Source organism: Ambystoma mexicanum, chromosome 2q (genome assembly GCF_040938575.1).
Source record: "Ambystoma mexicanum isolate Mex_15411 chromosome 2q, UKY_AmexF1_1, whole genome shotgun sequence".
Classification (NCBI taxonomy): Eukaryota; Metazoa; Chordata; class Amphibia; order Caudata; family Ambystomatidae; genus Ambystoma; species Ambystoma mexicanum.
This window is the reverse complement of record NC_090924.1, coordinates 1,281,816,938-1,281,840,175: the sequence shown is the minus strand read 5'-3', so window position 1 is coordinate 1,281,840,175 and position 23,238 is coordinate 1,281,816,938. Positions and strand designations below refer to the sequence as shown.

At 45.1% G+C, this 23,238-nt stretch overlaps 1 protein-coding gene across 3 annotated transcripts in view; it reads right to left on the bottom strand.

Moving 5' to 3' along the window:
- The window catches only part of TMEM108 (transmembrane protein 108), a 1,101,397-nt gene that overhangs the window by 160,404 nt on the left and 917,755 nt on the right, over positions 1-23,238 (bottom strand). For all 3 annotated transcript variants that reach the window (XM_069648702.1, XM_069648703.1, XM_069648704.1), the window contains one exon: positions 16,024-17,109. In XM_069648702.1, coding sequence (XP_069504803.1) covers positions 16,024-17,109 — 1,086 coding nt within the window. The remainder of the gene's footprint in view (positions 1-16,023; positions 17,110-23,238) is intronic.

The window sequence follows — 23,238 nt, the reverse complement described above, 5'->3', positions numbered from 1 at the left end:
CATGCATTTCACTGGGGTGGGTCAGGTTCACATATAGAGGATGAGAGATCTTTGTGGAACCTACATGCATTTTGCTGGGGCCAGTTTCGCACATAGAGGACGAGAGATCTTTGTGGAACCTTCATGCATTTTGCTGGGGCCAGGTTTGCATATAGAGGATGAGAGATCTTTGTGGAACCTTCATGCATTTTGCTGGGGCCAGGTTCGCATATAGATGACGAGAGATCTTTGTGGAACCTTCATGCATTTTGCGAGGCCAGGTTCGCATATAGATGATGAGAGATCTTTGTGGAACCTTCATGCATTTTGCTGGAGCCAGGTACACATATAGATGACGTGAGATCTTTGTGGAACCTTCATGCATTTCACTGGGGTGGGTCAGGTTCACATATAGAGGATGAGAGATCTTTGTGGAACCTACATGCATTTTGCTGGGGCCAGTTTCGCACATAGAGGACGAGAGATCTTTGTGGAACCTTCATGCATTTTGCTGGGGCCAGGTTTGCATATAGAGGATGAGAGATCTTTGTGGAACCTTCATGCATTTTGCTGGGGCCAGGTTCGCATATAGATGGCGAGAGATCTTTGTGGAACCTTCATGCATTTTGCTGGGGCCAGGTGCACATTTAGAGGGATCTTTGTGGAACCTGTATGCATTTTGCTCGGGCCAGGTTAGCATATAGATGGCGAGAGATAATTGTGGAACCTTCCTGTATTTTGCTGGGTCCAGGTTCGCATATACATGACGGGAGATCTTTGTGGAACCTTCATGCATTTTGCTGGGGCCAGGTTCGCATATAGATGGCGAGAGATCTTTGTGGAACCTTCATGCATTTTGCTGGGGCCAGGTTCGCATATAGATGATGAGAGATTTTTGTGGAACCTTCATGCATTTTGCTGGGGCCAGGTTCTCATATAGATGACGAGAGATCTTTGTGGAACCTTCATGCATTTTGCTGGGGCCAGGTTCGCATATAGATGACGAGAGATCTTTGTGGAACCTTCATGCATTTTGCTGGGGCCAGGTTCGCATATAGATGACGAGAGCTCTTTGTGGAACCTTCATGCATTTTGCTGGGGCCAGGTTCGCATATTAATGACAGGAGATCTTTGTGGAACCTTCTTGCATTTTGCTGGGGTCAGGGTCGCATATAGAGGACGAGAGAACTTTGTGGAACCTTCATGCATTTTGTTGGGGCCAGGTTCGCATATAGATGACGAGAGATCTTTGTGGAACCTTCATGCATTTTGCTGGGGCCAGGTTCGCATATAGATGACGAGAGATCTTTGTGAACCCTTCATGCATTTTGCTGGGGCCAGGTTCGCATATTAATGACGGGAGATCTTTGTGGAACCTTCTTGCATTTTGCTGGGGTCAGGGTCGCATATAGAGGACGAGAGATCTTTGTGGAACCTTCATGCATTTTGCTGGGGCCAGGTTCGCATATAGATGGCGAGAGATGTTTGTGGACCCTTCCTGCATTTTGCTGGAGCCAGGTTCGCCTATAGATGGCGAGAGATATTTGTGGAACCTTCATGCATTTTGCTGGGGCCAGGTTTGCATATAGAGGATGAGAGATCTTTGTGGAACCTTCATGCATTTTACTGGGGCCAGGTTCGCATATTACTGACGGGAGATCTTTGTGGAACCTTCTTGCATTTTGCTGGGGTCAGGGTTGCATATAGAGGACGAGAGATCTTTGTGAAACCTTCATGCATTTTGCTGGGGCCAGGTTCGCATATAGATATTGAGAGATGTTTGTGGAACCTTCCTGCATTTTGCTGGAGCCAGGTTCGCATACAGAAGGCGAGAGATATTTGTGGAACCTTCATGCATTTTGCTGGGGCCAGGTTTGCATATAGAGGATGAGAGATCTTTGTGGAACCGCCATGCATTTTGCTGGGGCCAGGATCGTATATATATCGAGAGATCTTTGTGGACCCTTCATGCATTTTGCTAGGGCCAGGTTCGCATTTAGAGGGATCTTTGTAGAACCTTCATGCATTTTGCTGGGGTCAGGGTCGCATATAGAGGACGAGAGATCTTTGTGGAACCTTCATGCATTTCGCTGGGTCCAGGTTTGCATATTAATGACGGGAGATCTTTGTGGAGCCTTCTTGCATTTTGCTGGGGTCAGGGTCGTATATAGAGGATGAGAGATCTTTGTGGAACCTTCATGCATTTTGCTGGGGCCAGGTTCGCATATAGATGGCGAGAGATCTTTGTGGAACCTTCATGCATTTTGCTGGAGCCAGGTTCACATATAGATAACGAGAGGTCTTTGTGGAACCTTCATGCATTTTGCTGGGGCCAGGTTCGCATATAGATGGTGAGAGATCTTTGTGGAACCTTCATGCATTTTGCTGGGGCCAGGTTTGCATATAGAGGGATCTTTGTGGAACCTTCATGAATTTTGCTGGAGCCAGGTTTGCATATAGATGGCAAGAGATCTTTGTGGAACCTTCATGCATTTTGCTGGAGCCAGGTTCGCATATAGAGGATGAGAGATCTTTGTGGAACCTTCATGCATTTTGCTGGGGCCAGGTTTACATATAGATAACGAGAGGTCTTTGTGGAACCTTCATGCATTTTGCTGGGGCCAGGTTCGCATATAGATGTTGAGAGATCTTTGTGGAACCTTCATGCATTTTGCTGGGGCCAGGTTCGCATATTACTGACGGGAGATCTTTGTGGAACCTTCTTTCATTTTGCTGGGGTCAGGGTCGCATATAAAGGACAAGAGATCTTTGTGGAACCTTCATGCATTTTGCTGGGGCCAGGTTCGCATATAGATATTGAGAGATGTTTGTGGAACCTTCCTGCATTTTGCTGGAGCCAGGTTCGCATACAGATGGCGAGAGATATTTGTGGAACCTTCATGCATTTTTCTGGGGCCAGGTTTGCATATAGAGGATGAGAGATCTTTGTGGAACCTTCATGCATTTTGCTGGGGCCAGGATCGTATATAGATATCGAGAGATCTTTGTGGACCCTTCATGCATTTTGCTGGGGTCAGGTTTGCATATAGATAGCGAGAGATCTTTGTGGAACCTTCCTGCATTTCGCTGGGTCCAGGTTCGCATATTAATGACGGGAGATCTTTGTAGAACCTTCATGCATTTTGCTGGGGTCAGGGTCGCATATAGAGGACGAGAGATCTTTGTGGAACCTTCATGCATTTCACTGGGTCCAGGTTCGCATATTAATGACGGGAGATCTTTGTGGAGCCTTCTTGCATTTTGCTGGGTTCAGGGTCGTATATAGAGGATGAGAGATCTTTGTGGGACCTTCATGCATTTTGCTGGAGCCAGGTTCACATATAGATAACGAGAGGTCTTTGTGGAACCTTCATGCATTTTGCTGGGGCCAGGTTCGCATATAGATGGTGAGAGATCTTTGTGGAACCTTCATGCATTTTTCTGGGGCCAGGTTTGCATATAGAGGGATCTTTGTGGGACCTTCATGCATTTTGCTGGAGCCAGGTTCGCATATAGATGGCAAGAGATCTTTGTGGAACCGTCCTGCATTTCGCTGGGTCCAGGTTCGCATATAGATGTCGGGAGATGTTTGTGGAACCTTCATGCATTTTGCTGAGGCCAGGTTCGCATATAGATGACGAGAGATCTTTGTGGAACCTTCATGCATTTTGCTGAGGCCAGGTTCGCATATAGATGACGAGAGATTTTTGTGGAACCTTCATGCATTTTGCTGGGGCCAGGTTCTCATATAGATAACGAGAGATCTTTGTGGAACCTTCATGCATTTTGCTGGGGCCAGGTTCGCATATAGATGATGAGAGATCTTTGTGGAACCTTCATGCATTTTGCGAGGCCAGGTTCGCATATAGATGATGAGAGATCTTTGTGGAACCTTCATGCATTTTGCAGGAGCCAGGTACACATATAGATGACGTGAGATCTTTGTGGAACCTTCATGCATTTCACTGGGGTGGGTCAGGTTCACATATAGAGGATGAGAGATCTTTGTGGAACCTACATGCATTTTGCTGGGGCCAGTTTCGCACATAGAGGACGAGAGATCTTTGTGGAACCTTCATGCATTTTGCTGGGGCCAGGTTTGCATATAGAGGATGAGAGATCTTTGTGGAACCTTCATGCATTTTGCTGGGGCCAGGTTCGCATATAGATGGCGAGAGATCTTTGTGGAAGCTTCATGCATTTTGCTGGGGCCAGGTGCACATTTAGAGGGATCTTTGTGGAACCTGTATGCATTTTGCTCGGGCCAGGTTAGCATATAGATGGCGAGAGATAATTGTGGAACCTTCCTGTATTTTGCTGGGTCCAGGTTCGCATATACATGACGGGAGATCTTTGTGGAACCTTCATGCATTTTTCTGGGGCCAGGTTCGCATATGGATGGCGAGAGATCTTTGTGGAACCTTCATGCATTTTGCTGGGGCCAGGTTCGCATATAGATGATGAGAGATTTTTGTGGAACCTTCATGCATTTTGCTGGGGCCAGGTTCTCATATAGATGACGAGAGATCTTTGTGGAACCTTCATGCATTTTGCTGGGGCCAGGTTCGCATATAGATGACGAGAGATCTTTGTGAAACCTTCATGCATTTTGCTGGGGCCAGGTTCGCATATAGATGACGAGAGCTCTTTGTGGAACCTTCATGCATTTTGCTGGGGCCAGGTTCGCATATTAATGACGGGAGATCTTTGTGGAACCTTCTTGCATTTTGCTGGGGTCAGGGTCGCATACAGAGGACGAGAGATCTTTGTGGAACCTTCATGCATTTTGTTGGGGCCAGGTTCGCATATAGATGACGAGAGCTCTTTGTGGAACCTTCATGCATTTTGCTGGGGCCAGGTTCGCATATAGATGACGAGAGATCTTTGTGGAACCTTCATGCATTTTGCTGGGGCTAGGTTTGCATATTAATGACGGGAGATCTTTGTGGAACCTTCTTGCATTTTGCTTGGGTCAAGGTCGCATATAGAGGACGAGAGATCTTTGTGGAACCTTCATGCATTTTGCTGGGGCCAGGTTCGCATATAGATGGCGAGAGATATTTGTGGAACCTTCATGCATTTTGCTGGGGCCAGGTTTGTATATAGATAGCGAGAGATCTTTGTGGACCCTTCTTGCATTTTGCTGGGGCCAGGTTCCCATATAGATGGCGAGAGATATTTGTGGAACCTTCATGCATTTTGCTGGAGCCAGGTTCCCATATAGATGGCGAGAGATATTTGTGGAACTTTCATGCATTTTGCTGGGGCCAGGTTCTCATATAGATGACGAGATATCTTTGTGGAACCTTCATGCATTTTGCTGGGGTCAAATTTGTATATAGATAGCGAGAGATCTTTGTGGACCCTTCTTGCATTTTGCTGGGGCCAGGTTCCCATATAGATGGCGAGAGATATTTGTGGAACCTTCATGCATTTTGCTGGAGCCAGGTTCCCATATAGATGGCGAGAGATATTTGTGGAACTTTCATGCATTTTGCTGGGGCCAGGTTCTCATATAGATGACGAGAGATCTTTGTGGAACCTTCATGCATTTTGCTGGGGCCAGGTTCGCATATAGATGACGAGAGATCTTTGCGGAACCTTCATGCATTTTGCTGGGTCCAGGTTCGCATATAGATGACGAGAGCTCTTTGTGGAACCTTCATGCATTTTGCTGGGGCCAGGTTTGCATATAGATGGCGAGAGATATTTGTGGAACCTTCATGCATTTTGCTGGGGCCAGGTTTGCATTTAGAGGGATCTTTGTAGAACCTTCATGCATTTTGCTGTGGTCAGGTTTGCATATAGATAGCGAGAGATCTTTGTGGGACCTTCCTGCATTTCGCTGGGTTCCAGATTCGCATATTAATGACGGGAGATCCTTGAAGAACCTTCATGCATTTTGCTGGGGTCAGGGTCGCATATAGAGGACGAGAGATCTTTGAGGAACCTTCATGCATTTCGCTGGGTCCAGGTTCGCATATTAATGATGGGAGATCTTTATGGACCCTCTTGCATTTTGCTGGGGTCAGGGTCGCATATAGAGGATGAGAGATCTTTGAGAAACCTTCATGCATTTCGCTGGGTCCAGGTTTGCATATTAATGATGGGAGATCTTTGTGGAACCCTCTTGCATTTTGCTGGGGTCAGGGTCGCATATAGAGGATGTGAGATCTTTGAGGAACCTTCATGCATTTCGCTGGGTCCAGGTTCGCATATTAATGATGGGAGATCTTTGTGGAACCCTCTTGCATTTCGCTGGGTCCAGGTTCGAATATTAATGATCGGAGATCTTTGTGGAACCTTCTTGCATTTTGCTGGCGTCAGGGTCGCATATAGAGGACGAGAGATCTTTGAGGAACCTTCATGCATTTTGCCGGGGCCAGGTTCGATTATATATGACGAGAGATCTTTGTGGGACCTGAATGCATTTTTCTCGACTTCAGTTAGGGTCCTTTCTGCCTTTTATCCTTAGCTGGATAAAACTAACATCAATCATTTCTAAAGCAACAAAGATAGCCTGTAAAAATTCATGGGTGTGTGTAAAAGTAAAAAATCCAATTAAATAAACATATATCTCTTAACTTATGGGAACCTTTGCTCTGGGCTCACGTGAACATGGTGCAGCCCCTCGCCGGCGAGTAAGTCTGGCTATGCCACATCTTTTCACTCATTCCTAGACCAATACCATCAAATCTTTACATTCTTTTTTTCCTACTTCTACAGTCTAGCGATGGACGGACTGCTCCAGATGTTCAAGGAGGCAAACAGTGCAGGGGTCTGCAAGGTTTGGCTGTCCAGATGTGTTGAACTTCACTTCCCCTCGGTTCTAGTCAGCAGAGTTAACGCTAAGGGCTCATGGGACTTGTAGTTCAAAACGTTCGGAGAGCCACAGGTTGCTGACTCCTGCCATAGCCACATGTGTCAAATGATGCTCCATGAAGGCAGTATCCATTTGCGTGGACAGGGACAGTTTGGGGGCACTCACTCCTATTTGGGCTTGTTGAGGTCACTGGGGGACTGTCAGAGCTGTTACCTTGAGAATAAGGGCCTACTTAAAGGATAACCTGCCATATTTCTGGGTCAGCTAATGAGCCACGACAGCTTCCTGGTGTGTGGAGGCATTTTGTAAGACGGCTCAGTGGATTAAACGCTCGTTGCTGGGATCTGTGTGTGATCTGAAGGTCGCAGGTTCAAATCCCAACAAAGCCAACTCAGCCGTTCATCCTTCCGAGGTCCATAAATGAGTACCATGTTCAATTGCGTAACAATAGTGTCGTATGTAAATATGTCCTATGTAAGGCACTTTAGATTAAAGCGCTATATAAAAAACAAATTATTATTATTCTGTCCGTGGCTCAGCATTCTCTATCTGTGCCTCAGCATTCTCTGGATGTGCCTCTGCATACTCTCTCTCTGCCTCTGCATTCTCTCTCCGTGCCTCAGCATTCTCCGGATGTGCCCCAGCATTCTCTATCTGTGCCTCTGCATTCTCCGGATGTACCCCGGCATTCTCTATCCGTACCTCAGCATTCTCCGGATGTGCTTCTGCATTCTCTATCCATGTCCCAGCATTCTCCGGATGTGCCTCTGTATTCTCTCTCCGTGCCTCTGCATTCTCCTGAAGTGCCTCTACAGCCTCTTGGTGTAATTCAAGCACTCCTTGTAACACCTCCTCCGCCGACGTGTTTGCTGTGTACATGGACAGGCAGGCAGACGGCCTCCGCACAGTGGCTCCCATTCGCCCATCCTCCATGGCCTGGATTCTGGCTATCATCATGTCCCTGCTTGAGGCCGACGACAATCCGATGAGAGGTGATGGAGGGCCATGAGTTCTGGCTTCTTCTTCCCCAGGTGGTTCCTGCACCTCTTTCAGAGCTGCTCTGACGCCTGCAGGATGGCCTACTGGAATGATGAGGACGAGTCATTCTCACATGGCAACACCCTCAGAGCACCCATGATGGTGGGTGGGTAGGTTGGAGGTCCAGTGAGCCCGGTATGCAGAGGTCAATCACATTAACGAGGAGAATTCGTCTGAAACCCAGAGACAGCCTTCAGCATCACTCCCCTCCTCCACACATCCTCTGGATCAGCTCCCTGTATACCACCTGTGACAGGGATCAGGGGGTCAGTGTGCCTCATTCTACATATGTAAGGCCATTCACTTCACAGACATGTGAAGTGCATGTCCAAGTCAATATTTCCATACTTAATCTTCCAGCAGCCTTTTTTACCAGACTAAGTGCCCTTTTTAAAATGCTATTTTCTTTTAAACTACATACCACTTATTGATGGAAAAATGCAAGGCAAGACACAATACTGGGCCTCATCATGAGTTGGGCCTTAGCGCTTAAATGCGGAGGCAGTGGCATAACACAAAATGTGGGGGCCCCCCTGCGAGCCTTGCTGAGGCCCCCACAGGTTGGCAACAAATATCACGGGTAGCGCCACACTCTGGGCTGGCCTAGGTTACCACGCTTGCGCAATACGCACACACGTGCTGCTTCAGAGGTACGCTGCGCAATGTAATAGGAGAAGCATACATATATATATATATATATATATATATATATATATATATATATATATATATATATATATATGTGTGTTTTAATAATGCATTATACAGCACACTTTCTGAGAAAAATTGGCTAAAAAGTCACAGCGTTTGCAATTGTTTTGTAGCGTAAGACCAGTCCACAAATCCAGTCCATGCAAGTCACCAACAATGCACAGGAACATTCATGTTTTAATTAATGTAATGCTTTGCTAAAAATGCCATGCCACAATGAAAACATGTCCTACTGGCTGCAGGCTTCCAAGCCATATTTAGTCATACCTAGACTGGTTTCACCAAAATGCCAGTCGAAGCAATAACCCTGGCAACCCTCTGATTTTGGGCCCAGGTCCCCCCACCAACTGCACACCTGCACTGCCCTTCCGGCAATCCCTGCACTCAGGACTGTTTATGTATCCCTACAGCCCCTACTAGCACTTGACAACTGATGTCTGCACTTACCCTTGCACTTGCCACCAGCTGGCTGCACTTCTATTAATGTCTTATTTATTACTGTTATCCTATGTACTGCACTGCACCCCCTTTCCCCCCCGCACTCCCTCCCAGTCTCGTGCACTTGCACAATCTGAATGTCACCTGACCTAGTAGGATCGTTGTCTCCGCCTTCCCACTGTCCCCCTCCTTGCCTCATCGCGCCTTGAAAAACTTGCGTATAGGCGCGTTATAAATGCCTTTCCATATCATATCATAACCCTTATCATGGTTGTTTTATCACAGATGCCAGAAAAATATACAATTCCACAGTAAGAAACGGCTAGACTGGCAGTACCCAAATGCTAGTCTAGCCAGGTAATGACACTTAGCAGGACTGCTTTATCAGAGATGACCAGTTAAATAAAGTCAAGCCAAACTAAGAAATTACTAGACTGGCTGCACCAAAAGGCCTCTCTAGCCACTAATACGACATATAACCTGCTTAGCCTGGAGATGGATTACCATTACGATTTACCGCACAATCCCAACCCCCCACAGATCCCCTCTCCCTCCAACCCTCAAAATCGGCACATCGGACCAGAATTACTTCCACGTCCCACTTCCTTGTCCCAGTGCTGACGTATGAGGCACCATGCCTCATAGGTAAGTACTTGGACAAGGAAGAGTGGGGCTAGGATTAATGTAAATTATAATTAACTACTCCAGGCATTACCTCCATGTCCCCCTACCTCATCCCAGAACTTGTGTATGAGCTAAAGTGACTTATACACAAGTACTGGGGCGAGGAAGAATGGGGCTATGAGTAATGAAGATTACCAATCAGTAATCATGGCATTAAACACAAGCAGTGGCACAACACCATTGATCTGACTGGTCTTCAGTCCTCTCCCCACCCCCAGAAACTTTGGGCTATGTTGACTTCACCTGGCTAACCTACAAAGCCGTTGCCGGACAGAACAGGACACATATGTTAAACGGCGCCTGTGTTTCACCACTAACAAAGGCTCGGCAATTACTAACGTAAAGCATTTCACTGTTAGTTTTTAGGCAGTTGAAATCGTGTTGTGGGTTTAGTACTTGCATGCCGGGGTAGTGATTGGAAGGGTAGAGATTGGACAGGAGACAGCTCATTCTCACAGCAGTCCATAAGTGGGTGCTTTCAGACTTAAAGGAGAGAGGTAACTGCTTGTAACATTGACGCTGCACTAGAATAGTCTCATTAGAATGTGTAAAGAAGTTAGATGCCTCCACACAAATTAGTATTCCCCTCCCCCACCGGCCGGTAAGTTAGCACCTCTCCCAACATTTGAAGGGTTAGCCCCCCCTCCGAAATGTAGGTTTTGTTGAGCTCCTTAACACAAGCACACACACCATTCACCATACACATACACACACACACACACACACACACACACACACACACATGCACAACCATCCACCCAAACATTTAAGTGTACACCCTTTTTTAATTGTACAGGCGACACCCAGGCAGCCACACATACATTTAAGTGTGCACCTTTTCACCATACACTCACACAGGAATACCCAGGCCACGTCATCCACTCACTCATTAATGCACATTACATTATATACATATATACACACACTTACATGCACGCACACAAATTTAAAGAAAAAACATTTTCTTACATTTAATCCGTTGGTCCAGGGAACAAGTCCTTCAGCTCCCTGCAGCAGCCAAGAATTCTTGTCATCTGCAGAGGACCTGGAAGCCTCTGTGTCATGGGGTGAAGGGGAGACGCATTACTTCAAAAAGGAATGGTTTCTTTTTTAAGTCACTCTGACTTCATAAAGAAACGATATCCGTTAAAGGACCGATCCAGAACAGAAAAACATTCTTTATGAAGGTGGAGTAACTTCAAACAGAAACTACTTCTTTTTGAAGTCATAGGACTCCCCCGACCCCATGACATGGAGGCCTCCAGCCTGTTGGCTTCCATGTCATGGGGTGGGGGAGCCTTCATACTTCATAAAGAAATAGTATCTTTTTCTAGTCAATCTTAATTAAGAAATGATTTCTGTTATAGTGAACCAGAAATAATGTATTTATGAAGGCAGAGTGACTTCCAAAAGAAACTATTTATTTTTTCTGTTTTAAATTTTTTTTTTGCACTTTTTAAAGTTTTTTGTCTCAGGGGCCCTCTCCCAGGACATTTGCGGGCCCCCCCACACTGCAGGCCTGCAGGGGCCCCCGTTAAGCCAGTGTGCGGCGGGAACACTATTACTGCCACACTTAAGTGTTCGCCCAATCATGAGACAGCCGGTAAGTGGGAGTTTTACCTCCAGCTTTTTGTCAGAGGTAAAAATGTCCCCTCACCACCCATTTTCGCCACTATTACTGTTGGGATACCGCCAGACTCCTGATGAGGCCCACAGTATAGAAGGCGCATGTGGTACAGACATCTTTTTTTAGCACCTCTCACTCCAACACAATGCACCATATGTTCTGCCTATCCCTTATATGGTCACAATGTCCATCTATCAAAATAAATGTATGCCCCATCACTTTGCTTCTGCATTGTCATCTAATGGCTCTGAGCACCACTTCTCCTATCCCCGTTCTGCCTTACAACCCTGACCAAGAAGCAATAGAGGCTGTCAATGTACCAGAAACATCTTCTTTGAGTAAGGTGTAAAGGAACAGCTGCATGCTTGTGTAGGAAACCCTGCTCCTCTACCACCCATATGTTGGAGGCCTGAGATCGTGTCGGTTTTGACACCAGCAGTTGTGCCAATACCACAGCGTGTTTCGAAAGAAGATAACCCATTGAGACAACCGTACCGAATGTATCGCCGAAGCAATGACAACCTAGGAAAGGAACTCCCTGAAGGTATGTGAAAAAGAGCAAAGGAAGAAGCTAGTGATGTCACAAGAGACATATATGACGTCCCAAGATACTGTCTAAAGAGAATGTATAGATCCTCCAGAAACTAATGACGAAGTAAAGAATCAAGTGAACTTTTAAATACGAAGAAGATGACACATGTACGGAGTGCTGCAGAGAATCAACCGTTCAACAATTGTAAAGACGCTGAAACGCAAGTAGACTAAGTCATCATAGAAGCTGGCTATACATAGTTAATAGAATGCAGGCAAAGCCGCCATTGTATAGAAGCTGGACATCGGTATCATGAATTTAGTAAGCCAGGACTCATGAAGAGGAAAGGGAAAACTGTGTTGCAGCAAGAATAAGCTGAATCGTGGCGCTGCATGGCAAGGTTGTCTGGCCTGGAGTCAAGACCGAAGCAGCCAAGGTCGGCTATCTATTCTGGAAAGGAGCGAACGTACTAAGGATGAATCATCCTTTGTTAAGGTGCAAAGAAAGAACATCAAGAGTGTCACGTTTAATTCATTTAAGACATTTAAAAACCTGCAAAATGGACCAAATCGTGCTCTCCTGTCACGTGAGCCAAGGATGAAAATAGAGTTTGGACTTGGAGTCCCAGAACACGATATTGAGTGCCCTCACTCCCATGAATTCTGACGAGAAGGATACTTTTGCAACGCCAAGTTCAAAGACAATCTTCATGGCAGAAGGCATGGGCGATGAGAGATGCTGGGCTAATTGGGTGGGAAGGTAGTGTCATGCTCCATCTCCTTGCACTTGGGTCTGGGCTTACGTGCTGCTAAGTGAACCAAATGTTACAGACATGGGACAAGCGTGCCAATCAATTTTAGTGGGCCATATAACGATGGACCTTATACTTTGAAAACCAATGAGAAACCGTGTATCTAACATTTATGAAGATGACATGTTTTAGAGGTAGGCAGGCATAAGTTGTCCACCTGACAGTGGGCAGCCAATCACAATCCTAGTTCCTATAGAAAATATACTTAGATGTTCCCCTTGAGCCAATCCGACCCTTAGTAGCGTTTTCATTATTTGCCACGTAGTATGATGTCACCTCTGACATATTTTTGATAAACTATGTTTTGTAAAAAGATTGCTGAGAGAACTTGAAAAAGGATTCCAAATGATCATGTAAGCGTTCCTAGTTTAAGCACACTCATCACCCACCTTCCAGTCCAAAATGTCAGATTTTCCTGGGTGGGAGAGAGCTCTTTAAGTTTCGAGCCAACACTAGTCTCTTCTCACCTAGTGTTGCCTAATCGTCCTGTGTAGGGGGCCATTGGCATAGTTCTTGGGAGGGATGCCAAAAAAGATTACTTGTGGATTCGGAGGCAAACTCTCCCCCAAGTCTCTTACCCAACTAAGCAATTCTGACTTATCGGAATCTCCCACACATATGGTGATAATCAGCTACATTTCCTCAGCGTCTGGGGCAAAATATAGACAAGATATGTTCGGGTTTGTTGAATGAGTGGAGAGATTCCGGGGAAATGTTGCATTGCAGAACTTAACCAGTACCATGTCAGGACTTTTAGTTTTTTTCTGCGTATCTGTGGTGATGAGGCATGTCTTAATTTTAGATATTGCATCTTTTCGTAGGTGCTGGTATTCTTCTGAAAGTGGGCAAGACCTCTCTGTTTCTCTTCCCGTTGCTTATCAAGTATGGTTCCTGGAATCGTTCAAAGCCATCAGGTTTCCCTGCTGAGGGGTCTAGGGTTGAGTTTCGATTCAATGGCAATAGAATGCATAGCTGGCTCCTTGTGACAGCCCTGTTCTGGAGGTGTCTAACCTGTGGTCATGATGACCCTACTTGGACTCTCCCACAGGTTCCCTCGGTGGATACTCCATTTGCCTTCGGTGGGACTGCTTGCGTCTGGGTCTCGGCACTGAGCGCAAACACTGAGGCCCTCACTGTCCCATGTGGAGTGAACTGTGTCAACATGAACGTCAAATTACAACTTTGATTTGTCTGTGCTGTTTTATTATTGCACAAGTCGGATTCTGACGTCATTGATCTTGAATTTTATTCGGCAGGTGTTTTTATGATTGATGAGGGTTCTGCGCTGCTTTAAAAATGAATTAAACTCTGAATGAAAAATTGTGGTTTCTTGAACTCTCATTTATGAGAATATCTTGAACAAGTCGGCCACCGGTAAAACCGCCATGTCTTCAAACCCTTTCCATTTTCCTTCCCCGAGCAGCTCGTGCACGCTTTTCGGCCCATCATCAGACCCTTACTGCATCAGTTGTGTAGCTGTCCCAATTCAACATGGAAGCAAAAAAAGATGGCCTCCCCAGCAGTCCTATATTAATTTGCTCATCCCACCATATGACCCAGATAATTCGAAAAACTGTATGGTTTCGACCTACTGATAGCCTGCTTCTCTACCTTTCGAGTGGAAGTTGGTCCACTCTTCGAAACATGTCCAATTGAGCTGGATTGCAATATCTGAATACTTCGGGCAGGGAGAGGAGGCAATCATGCCCTCTTGTTTGGGTAAGGTGAAGCCTCTTCCTTGCTGGTCTGGGTTTCTTATTGACGATGAATAGTAATCGCAGGGTTAAATTCCATAAAAAAGGTCATATGTGACGTTAGTGGAGAGTATCATAAAGGGTGCCAATGTTTGCAGGGGTAGCTTAATTTTGCCAGAAGTCTTCCAGACCAGCCAGGGGAGAAGCGATTGATAACGTACTCAACCTCGTGACGTATCTTCTCTCTCAGTCAGATACATACACGTCATCAGCAACTAGTGGGTCTTTAAACGCCACCTGGTCACAGGAAAGAGATAGGATTGTGGGATTCCTCCTGATCTCCTGTATCCTGTATGTTTTTATGCCTAGGAAGATCTTGACTAGTCTGGGCAATTGCTGTTAGGGAGTGTGTTGGAATGCCACAGAAAGCACGTATTGATGTTGCTGTGGAGAAACAGTTGCCATGTAGCATTGAAATGTCAGAATCATAAAGAGTGAATTTTGGAGGTTCCTCTCCACACTCCTGACATCAGAACAAAAGACATGTACATTTTTTTTAAACTTGCAGGCTGAGGTCGGGTCCATAGTACAGTGAATTGTTTATTAATCAACGCCTCAGATATCATTAAAATGTTTTAACAATTGCAATGGACTGTCAACATTGCTAGGAATTTTGTAAGGCAACGTTTTTTGCTACAGAAAAAAATTATTAAATACAAAAATAGAGTATTCAAAATGAGGTCTCACCCTCTCTCTCTCTTCCTCGAGGTAAAATTAAAAAAAGAAACCTGTGTGAAGTTAGATATATCCTGTATGGTCTGGCAGCCTACACCCCCTAAGAAAGACATATCCTTGGATAAGAAGCGTGGGCTTAGTGCCATGTCATTACAGGGATGGCGATAGCTTATAAGTTTGGTGCAATTTGATGGATCTGCACAAATCTTTCTAAACAACTGAATATTGATTTGTGGTTAGGATTTGTGCACAAATTGTGTTAGCCAGCCATATCTCGCATTTAGCCCAATTGTCTTAGCCATATCTGGCATTTAGCCCAATTGTGTTACTCAGCTACATCTCGCATTTAGCGCAATTGTGCTAGTTGGCCATATCTCGCATTTAGCCCATTTATCTTAGTCAGCCATATCTCGCTTTCAACCCACTTTCCCAAACTCTTTGAGGTAGTCAAATTGTGCATTTACCCCAATCGTGTGAGGTAATCTCTTTTCACAGCTAGTATGAGATCGTGATATTTTGCCTTTTCCCCTGTTGTGTGAGATAGTCGTCTTTCACATCCTGCATAGGAAATGTACTGCCATTAACAAACCGTACTAAAAACACAAGCATACATCTACAGCACCACAAACCACACATACTTCACAACACTACAACAACAAAAAAAACACACATAGTCTCGGCCAACATCATAAGGCAGCCACCAACCGAAAAACACACCTACGCTCCATGACCAGTCTATCCGAACTGAAGCTGCCAACAGCACATCTCCGCTCTCTTGCTCTTTTTCCCGCTCAATTCCACTAACAAACCCGCCGCCCTCCTTGCATTACAGACCCGCCAGAGCACCAAGAGACCACACAGGTGGCAACAGTGTGCGGTATAAGAACCTTTAACATAACATAACCAAAAGCTTGCATGCTTTTCAATATGAAATAGAGAAGCATTACTTACAACACGAGGATATTGGCACGCTGATGGCTAAAATGATCCAGGCAATGTCCACTTTGCTGAGGCAGATTGTGGCTCTGTGCTGGGGCGTGTCCCCTTCCGTGGCGTGTGAGATGTTGCCCGGCATGCCAGGCTTCCATGTCCCAGCAGGCACCTGCCTGTTCAGGAAATTCCCAGTTGCAGATGATCCAGCAGTGGATACGGAACTGGATGCCCAGGCGGTTGGATCTTCAGGGAGAACACTACCCCCTAAGGTTGTACTGACGGGGGTGTATACGGTCATGAGCGTCCTACTGGTAGCTTCCACTGGAGGCAGAGGACTGTTCGCAGGCCAGGAAGTGAGGGAAGAGGGGGCTGCTGCAGTTCCTGAACTTTCCAAGAAGGATTTGCGCCTCCCTTTCTTTGAACCCAGCAGGGAGTCATTTTGGTTCACGTTGTCCCATGAGGTGGGTTGAAAAGGCACAGAGTCTGTTGCCGTATCAGTCACTGATGGCGTACTGCCTGCAGCATGTGCTTGCCTTTGCCCGGTTCCCTCTTTCCCACTTGACGGCTTTGCTCTTCTAAGGCTGTGCAAGATGTCAGGTAGGTAAGAGTTTGCGTTAGTTGGCAATGCTGGAGAAGTCCTGTCCCCAAGAGTCAAAGTTTCAGTTTGAGATGGGAATGGATGGTTTACCAATGTGGCTCTTGGCTGAAATGGGGAATGGCGGTTCTTCACTGGGTGCGGCTCTGTCGAATCTTGGACATGCACTTGTAGCTGTTGAACTTCTTCATCTTTGTAGCGAATCATTCCCGGGAGTCGAACGCTCTGATTATATAGATCCGCCATTTGTTTATCACCGTTATAATCATCCTCGTTTGCTTCCTGGAACTCATGGAAAGGAGCAGCTTCTTTTGTGGCACTGGTGGAGCTCACCATGGCCACTGTGGCAGATTTGAAGGGATTGTTGAGAGGTTGCCCAGCGTACCATGGCACCATCATGGTTGGGTTTATAACCATGTCTTCCAGGAGGTCTTGGGATGGTGAACTGGGTGATTTTTCTTGAACTGCAAATATCTGTTCTTCCGTCAGTGCGAATACCAGCAGGACACCTACGAGAAAGAAGAACGAGTGTTACGAGGGGTAGAAAGACAACCTAACCAGAACGAGTCTTGCATGTGTAGTTGAAGAATGTCAAGAATTACATCACTGTCGTATCATCAAAAGAAAACCCATCGGGCAGGACCGATAGTCATCAGGCCTATCTCTGGGAAGCTATTATCCTGCTAGCTGCTACTGCTTGCCTCAATCTCAGCCGCTTCCATGGGTCCCAAAGTAACTCGCTACATCGGGGGTCTGCAACCTGAGGTACTCCAGATGTTTTGGACTATGGCTCCAGTGATCTCTCAGCATCAACTATGCTGGATAGAGGTGATGGGAATTGCAGTCCAAAACATCTGGCGGGCCAAAGGTGGCAGTCCCCTGCGGGCTTCAAGGACACAAGCATCCAGTTGCAATGCTGGTGCAAGGGTGCATTAGGGTGGCTATGAATACAGAAAAGAACCGTAAAACCTTGGTGCAGTGGACACCAGTGTGGTGACTGCTAATTGCATGCACACTTTGGCCTGCTGATGAAGTTTCAATTGCATTTCTTTTGTAAATTCCATGTTTCATACACCAGTCTGATTTCCAAGTGCAGTATCAGACTTTCATATTCCTTTTAAAAACAAAACAATTACAACAGTAAAACACATTTTAAATTACAATGGCTGGCAAAAAGAATCCTTGGTGCACCATCACAACAAATTACATAATATGTGACAATTCAAAAGAATCATAAAATATCAGAAATTTAAAACGTAATCAAGTGCCTACTCATAGGGTGCGTCGCTTCATTCTTAAGATCACAAAAATATACAAAGAATAATAAAAAATGTATAATAAAAACAGATGCGTGGCACCCTTATTTTCTCAAATGCAGGAGAGACCTGTGCGCGAATGAAACTCTCAGTTAGCACTCCTTGTGATTATAAGCAATAAAACGCGATCTGACCCCCCCCTCCCAGGTATTTGTCAAATAGTTCACAACCGAAAGCGCTGCCAGTTCATCCCTTGAATTAGTGCGTAGTGCTCAAGCTTCTTTTATCTTTCTTATTGAAATAAATATAAACAGAAAGTGCATTACATTTTTCGATCTCGTTTTCACACATAGGACATTTGTTGGAGTGATCACAGTTCCATTTGTGCCATAGGTCTACCAAGGGTAGTGTTACAAACTGAAGCTTTAGATACAAGGTCCTAGAGAATTTCGGGAGACAATATCTAGGTATATTTCGTAGCCAAAGGTCTGCTTAGACTCCCAGTACTTTCTTCCCCTCTCACTGCTTAGGATGTCAGTGAGAAGGACTCTCACTTAATTATTTGTCAAAGCTACCGTGATCTTTAGCTTAACACCAGGGGAAATTAGATGGGGGTTTAGCCAGCAATCACAATGGCTAATTGAGTCCAAGAACACTTTCAAATATTGTATCCAGGGGAGCGATCGGCCGCCCTCCTCGGAGAGAATGTCTTCAATTGCATTTCTATGTACGGCAAGTCCCGGGGAAGAGTGTACCCCTGCCCAGTAGAAGAGAGGTTTTAATCTAGACAGGAACCCGGTTCTCTGCATGTCAGCCTCTACAAAGATTGGGATATTTGGGGTGCTGTGGGGCGGCACAAAAGATTTTTTATAATTTTATTTTCACTGATAACCTGGACCAATTCGTTCCTCCCCACAGTTCTGCCCCGTGTAAAGCTGCTTTTCTGGCCTGTGCAGAATAAGCTTCTAGGGAAACCTTAACCGCCCCATTACCATAGACCAGGGCACATTTTGCAATGGCACTGCCATATCGGTTTAGTGTAATGTCTGCTTTGATGATTCGGGGAGTCCAGTTGCATTTTTCTGTAAAGCGAACCCCCAGATAGACATACTCTTTAACTTGTTCAATTGGTTCCCCTTTCAATTTTAGGCAAATTTTATTGAGCCATTTGGTTCTACTTTTCCTAAAAATCATGGATTTTGTTTTTTTTACATTGATGGAAAGCCCATTGCAATCACAGAATTCTTCGAATGCTAGCAGCTGATTTTCAAAACGTTGCAGCGTCAGGGACAATAAAACTGCATTGTCTGCAAACATTAAAAGTGGACAGTTTTACCACACCAGAGTTGGTGCATCACAGGGAAGGTTCATCAGTTTTGGGATAATATCATTGATAAAGAGGCAGAAAGGCTTTGGAGCCAGTACGCATCCTTGACGTACTCCCATTTTGATGGGAATTGTCTTTGTAACCCTCCCATCAGCACTCCATTTTACCACAGCCTGGTTTTCACTGCAAGGACTTGTATTGCCATAAGACGGGCTGGCAGGATCCCCATGTTGCTAAAAGGGTTCCACAGTAGCGCACAGGGTGCCTTGTCAAAGGCCGATTTTAAATCCACAAAGGTGATATATAGTCTCATCTTTCTTAAAATTACATATTTGTCACATATGAGATCCAAACCTAAGGCGTTGGTCGATTGTACTAATATTTGCCCGGAAGCCAGCCTGTAGGTAATGTAAAACACTGTCTCTTCCCACCCAGGACTCCAGGTGGGTCAATAATGCCTTAGCAAATATCTCCCCCCCCTGCGTCCAACAATGTTATCGGGCGATAAGATCTTCTTTTCTGCCCTTTTTTTATAATGGAACAATTTCGGCCTGGGTCCATGACTGCGGAACAAGGTTTTCTACCAGGGCATCATTGAAAAGCTTTGTGAGGTATGGGTCCCAAATCAAAGGTTCAGCTTTATAAACATCCACTGGCACCTTATCTGGTCCGGGGGCTGTTTCTGCTTTTTGACTCTTGAGTGCCGCAATAACATGTCCAATGTTAGAATAAGAGAATCTCCCACATTAATCTCCATCCTTGTTTGACTTTTGTCCTAAAGGATTCTGGATTCCTTGTACAGTGACGGGAAATGCGAATGCCAAGCTGACTCAGGGATGCTGCCAGATATTTGCTTTTGGCCTCCGCTAGGCTCCAGAATCTCTTTGGGTCTTTGTTGGAAATGGCATCAAGGAGGGATTTCCAAGTATCTGCACAATGCTCCTCCTTCTTTCCATTCAACAGGCTTTTATCCATAGAGCGAGCTGTTGATGTTGCCTCCCTTCCCACTTTTACTGCAGTCTTCACGCTTGAGACCAGGTTTTCTTTTTCCCTCCTACAGCCTTTATCAAAGGATTCATTTTTATTGTATGTATTTTTCCTATTCTGTTTGGCATTGGCCGTAAATATTGGTTTTACACTTTCCGTGAATGATTTGTGTAACTTTAGTACTTGCAGTGGTGACCCCCACTTCATAAAGTAGGACGTTTTGTAAGATAGGAAGAATAGAGTTGCACATTTCAGCCACTTTCTCGATTGTATTTATTTTAACCCACTTAACCGCCTTTCTAGCATTTCCAGTTATTCTCAAAGCTGTGTCATCCAATAGTTTGCATGTCCCCTTCAGTTGAAACTATTGGGAATTCACCCTCAGGGAGAGTGGACAGTGGCCACTCTCTACCCTTTCTGTCACTTCAAACTCCATCTTTTGATCCCACATCTCCAGGTTCACTATGATGTAGTCTAAGTCAGCTGCCGTGATCACTCCCATAGGGATATTTAGCAGGTGACTCTCCTGTGAACCTCCCATTGCATGCACACATGTTCCACGGCATAAGGATACCCGCAATGCCAACCACATTCTTTTTTGCCATCTGGGAGATGGGGAATAGAGACTGTCCACATCCCAGAGTCTATAAATGCCATCTGTCAGAGAAAGTGGCTCAAATTGGAGATTGAAGCCCCGGCAATAAACACCTTCTGGCTACTTGGGTGATTCAATCTCCAAGAGATGACTCTGGTTTTTAAAAGATGCAATAACTTAAGTTCCATATCGTGGCCTAACTTGTTATATATATTTATTAATGGTATTTCAGACCCATCCTTAGTTTTTAAATGGAGCTCTCATAGTTCCTTATAGGAATTAGGAGCCTGCGATACTTCAATCTCTAGGTAGGCATAGACAGAGGTCCTTGCTCGGTCCTACCTGTTTGGCCTCTGCCGCTGGAATGGCAAATGTGAAATAGCCCTGAAAGTGGATTGTCTCTGTGGCCCACGTCTCTTGCAGGCAGATGATTGTGTAGCCTCTGATAAAATCCAACCACTGACTATCCATCATATTTGTAGTGAGTCCAGCGATGTTCCAGGACAAGATATACACCACTGCATCCGCTGGGTGTCCTGGTTGATATCATAACTATTCCGGAGTTGGCTATGGCACACAGAACATCATACCCCGCCTCCTGCCTCCCCCCGATTCTGCTGGAATGGCCATCTTCCTCACCCCCCATACTCTACTGGGTCTGGCGCCCTCACTACAGTACTCATTGAGGATGGAATCCCGTGATCAATGACCAAGTTGGGTCCCATTGGGGATCTGGCTGCATTGTTCCAGGGGGCATTGCAGGAGCACTTGGTTTCTAATACTGGACTGCTGGTCTCAAAGTAATTTGGGATCCTGCTGGCGGGTAAACCCGCAGTCCTATGGCTAGTAATTCTTGTGCGAGCGACTACCTAGTTAAAAAACCCTGGATGTCGTCTAGATTACTACTTGCCATTTTTCTCCTAACGCATTTTACAATATCGTCCGGTATAATCGAGAGGCACCCCTTTTTAGGGCATATCCAATGGATCGTTTTATTGACTAATGCTTCTTGGTTCTCAAACGCACCCTTGGTTAGTCTTGTGATGTCATACATAACTACAAAATTATTAGTTGACTGGCATGCTGATGACCTTGCAACAGCGGTTAACCTACCAAGATATCTGGACTGTACTTTTGTATTTTGTGCTTTAAAATAAGTAATAACAAGCAGATTCCTGCTCTCGAGTGAAACTCCGTCAGGACACAAATGAAACATTATACCATAAACAGTTCCTTGTCAATTATGGACTGCAACGTGTCACAGAAAACTACTGTGCAAGCGTGGAATTTGAAACATTTTTCACGGCATTAATTAAGTGCTGCAGAGTCAGCTGGAATTTCCTCTGCTGGCTCAAGCAGGAGGCATTGTGACGTCACAACAGAAGCGCAATAACTGATTGCAGAGCGGTTGTGATGTCATTTTCTTATTACATGTCAGTTTGTAATCTCACAACTGGCCTGTAATAAGAAAACTATTTCCAGGCTTGTATACAGATATTGCAGGCGGCCATGTATTATACGGATATTGCACATTGCCTCGCAGATCTGGGCCTTGCATTATCCTCATAACCTAAAGCAAGGGATACTTTACTTCATAAATACACCATAGGAAGGGTCATGATCACTTGAGATAATGCCCATTCTCCAACTTATGGGTGAGTTGCATTTGGGTGCGGTCCATTATCCTGTGATAACGACTCCTCTCTCAGTCTACAAGGCAATGTTATTTCATTGCCCTGTAACAATCCTGTAGATTGTGTACCTGAAGTTCTGTTTGACTGTCTTGAGAATGTAACTGCTTTCTCCATATGTTTTTTATAAAGACATGTATTGGCAGCTAGCCACATGCATGCATCCAGCGATGGCTCATCTCATGTGGTGCGCTACAATAAAAGCACTGCATCTTCACATTTTTGAGCACACACACAGCCAGATAAGGCATCTTGTATCTTACCTTTATGAAAGCATTCTTTCTGATTACCAAGGTAACTGTACACAACAGTTTTAGACATCCGACAAATTACATCTGAACTTAGATAAGCATGGAGATACAGAGTACACAGGCCTACAAAATATCAACAATATTTACATTTTAAATTCAAAGTCATGGTTTAACAGTTTTATTTGCACTTGCCACAGATTTGAATGGAGAATCTGCTTTTACTAATTCTTGCAACACATGCATTTTGGGTCTGATTTCTTGTGCTATTGCATATTTTGCTTAGCCCCTTGCGTGTGTAGTTCTTTGCTCAGTAAACAGGAATCTGATATTTTGAGGGTGTGTTTTCCTCCTACAGACAGGCACCCCCCACCCTTGTTAGATGGTACTTTCCTTAGAGTTCATATTTTTTGACATGCTAAAACCCGAACTCATCTGAAAGTTTGAACTGAATCCGAACTTCAGCTGCTTGCCAACTGTACATTTTTCTATATGGCATGCTCTGCAACCTGTGCTCTCCAGATGTTTTGGACC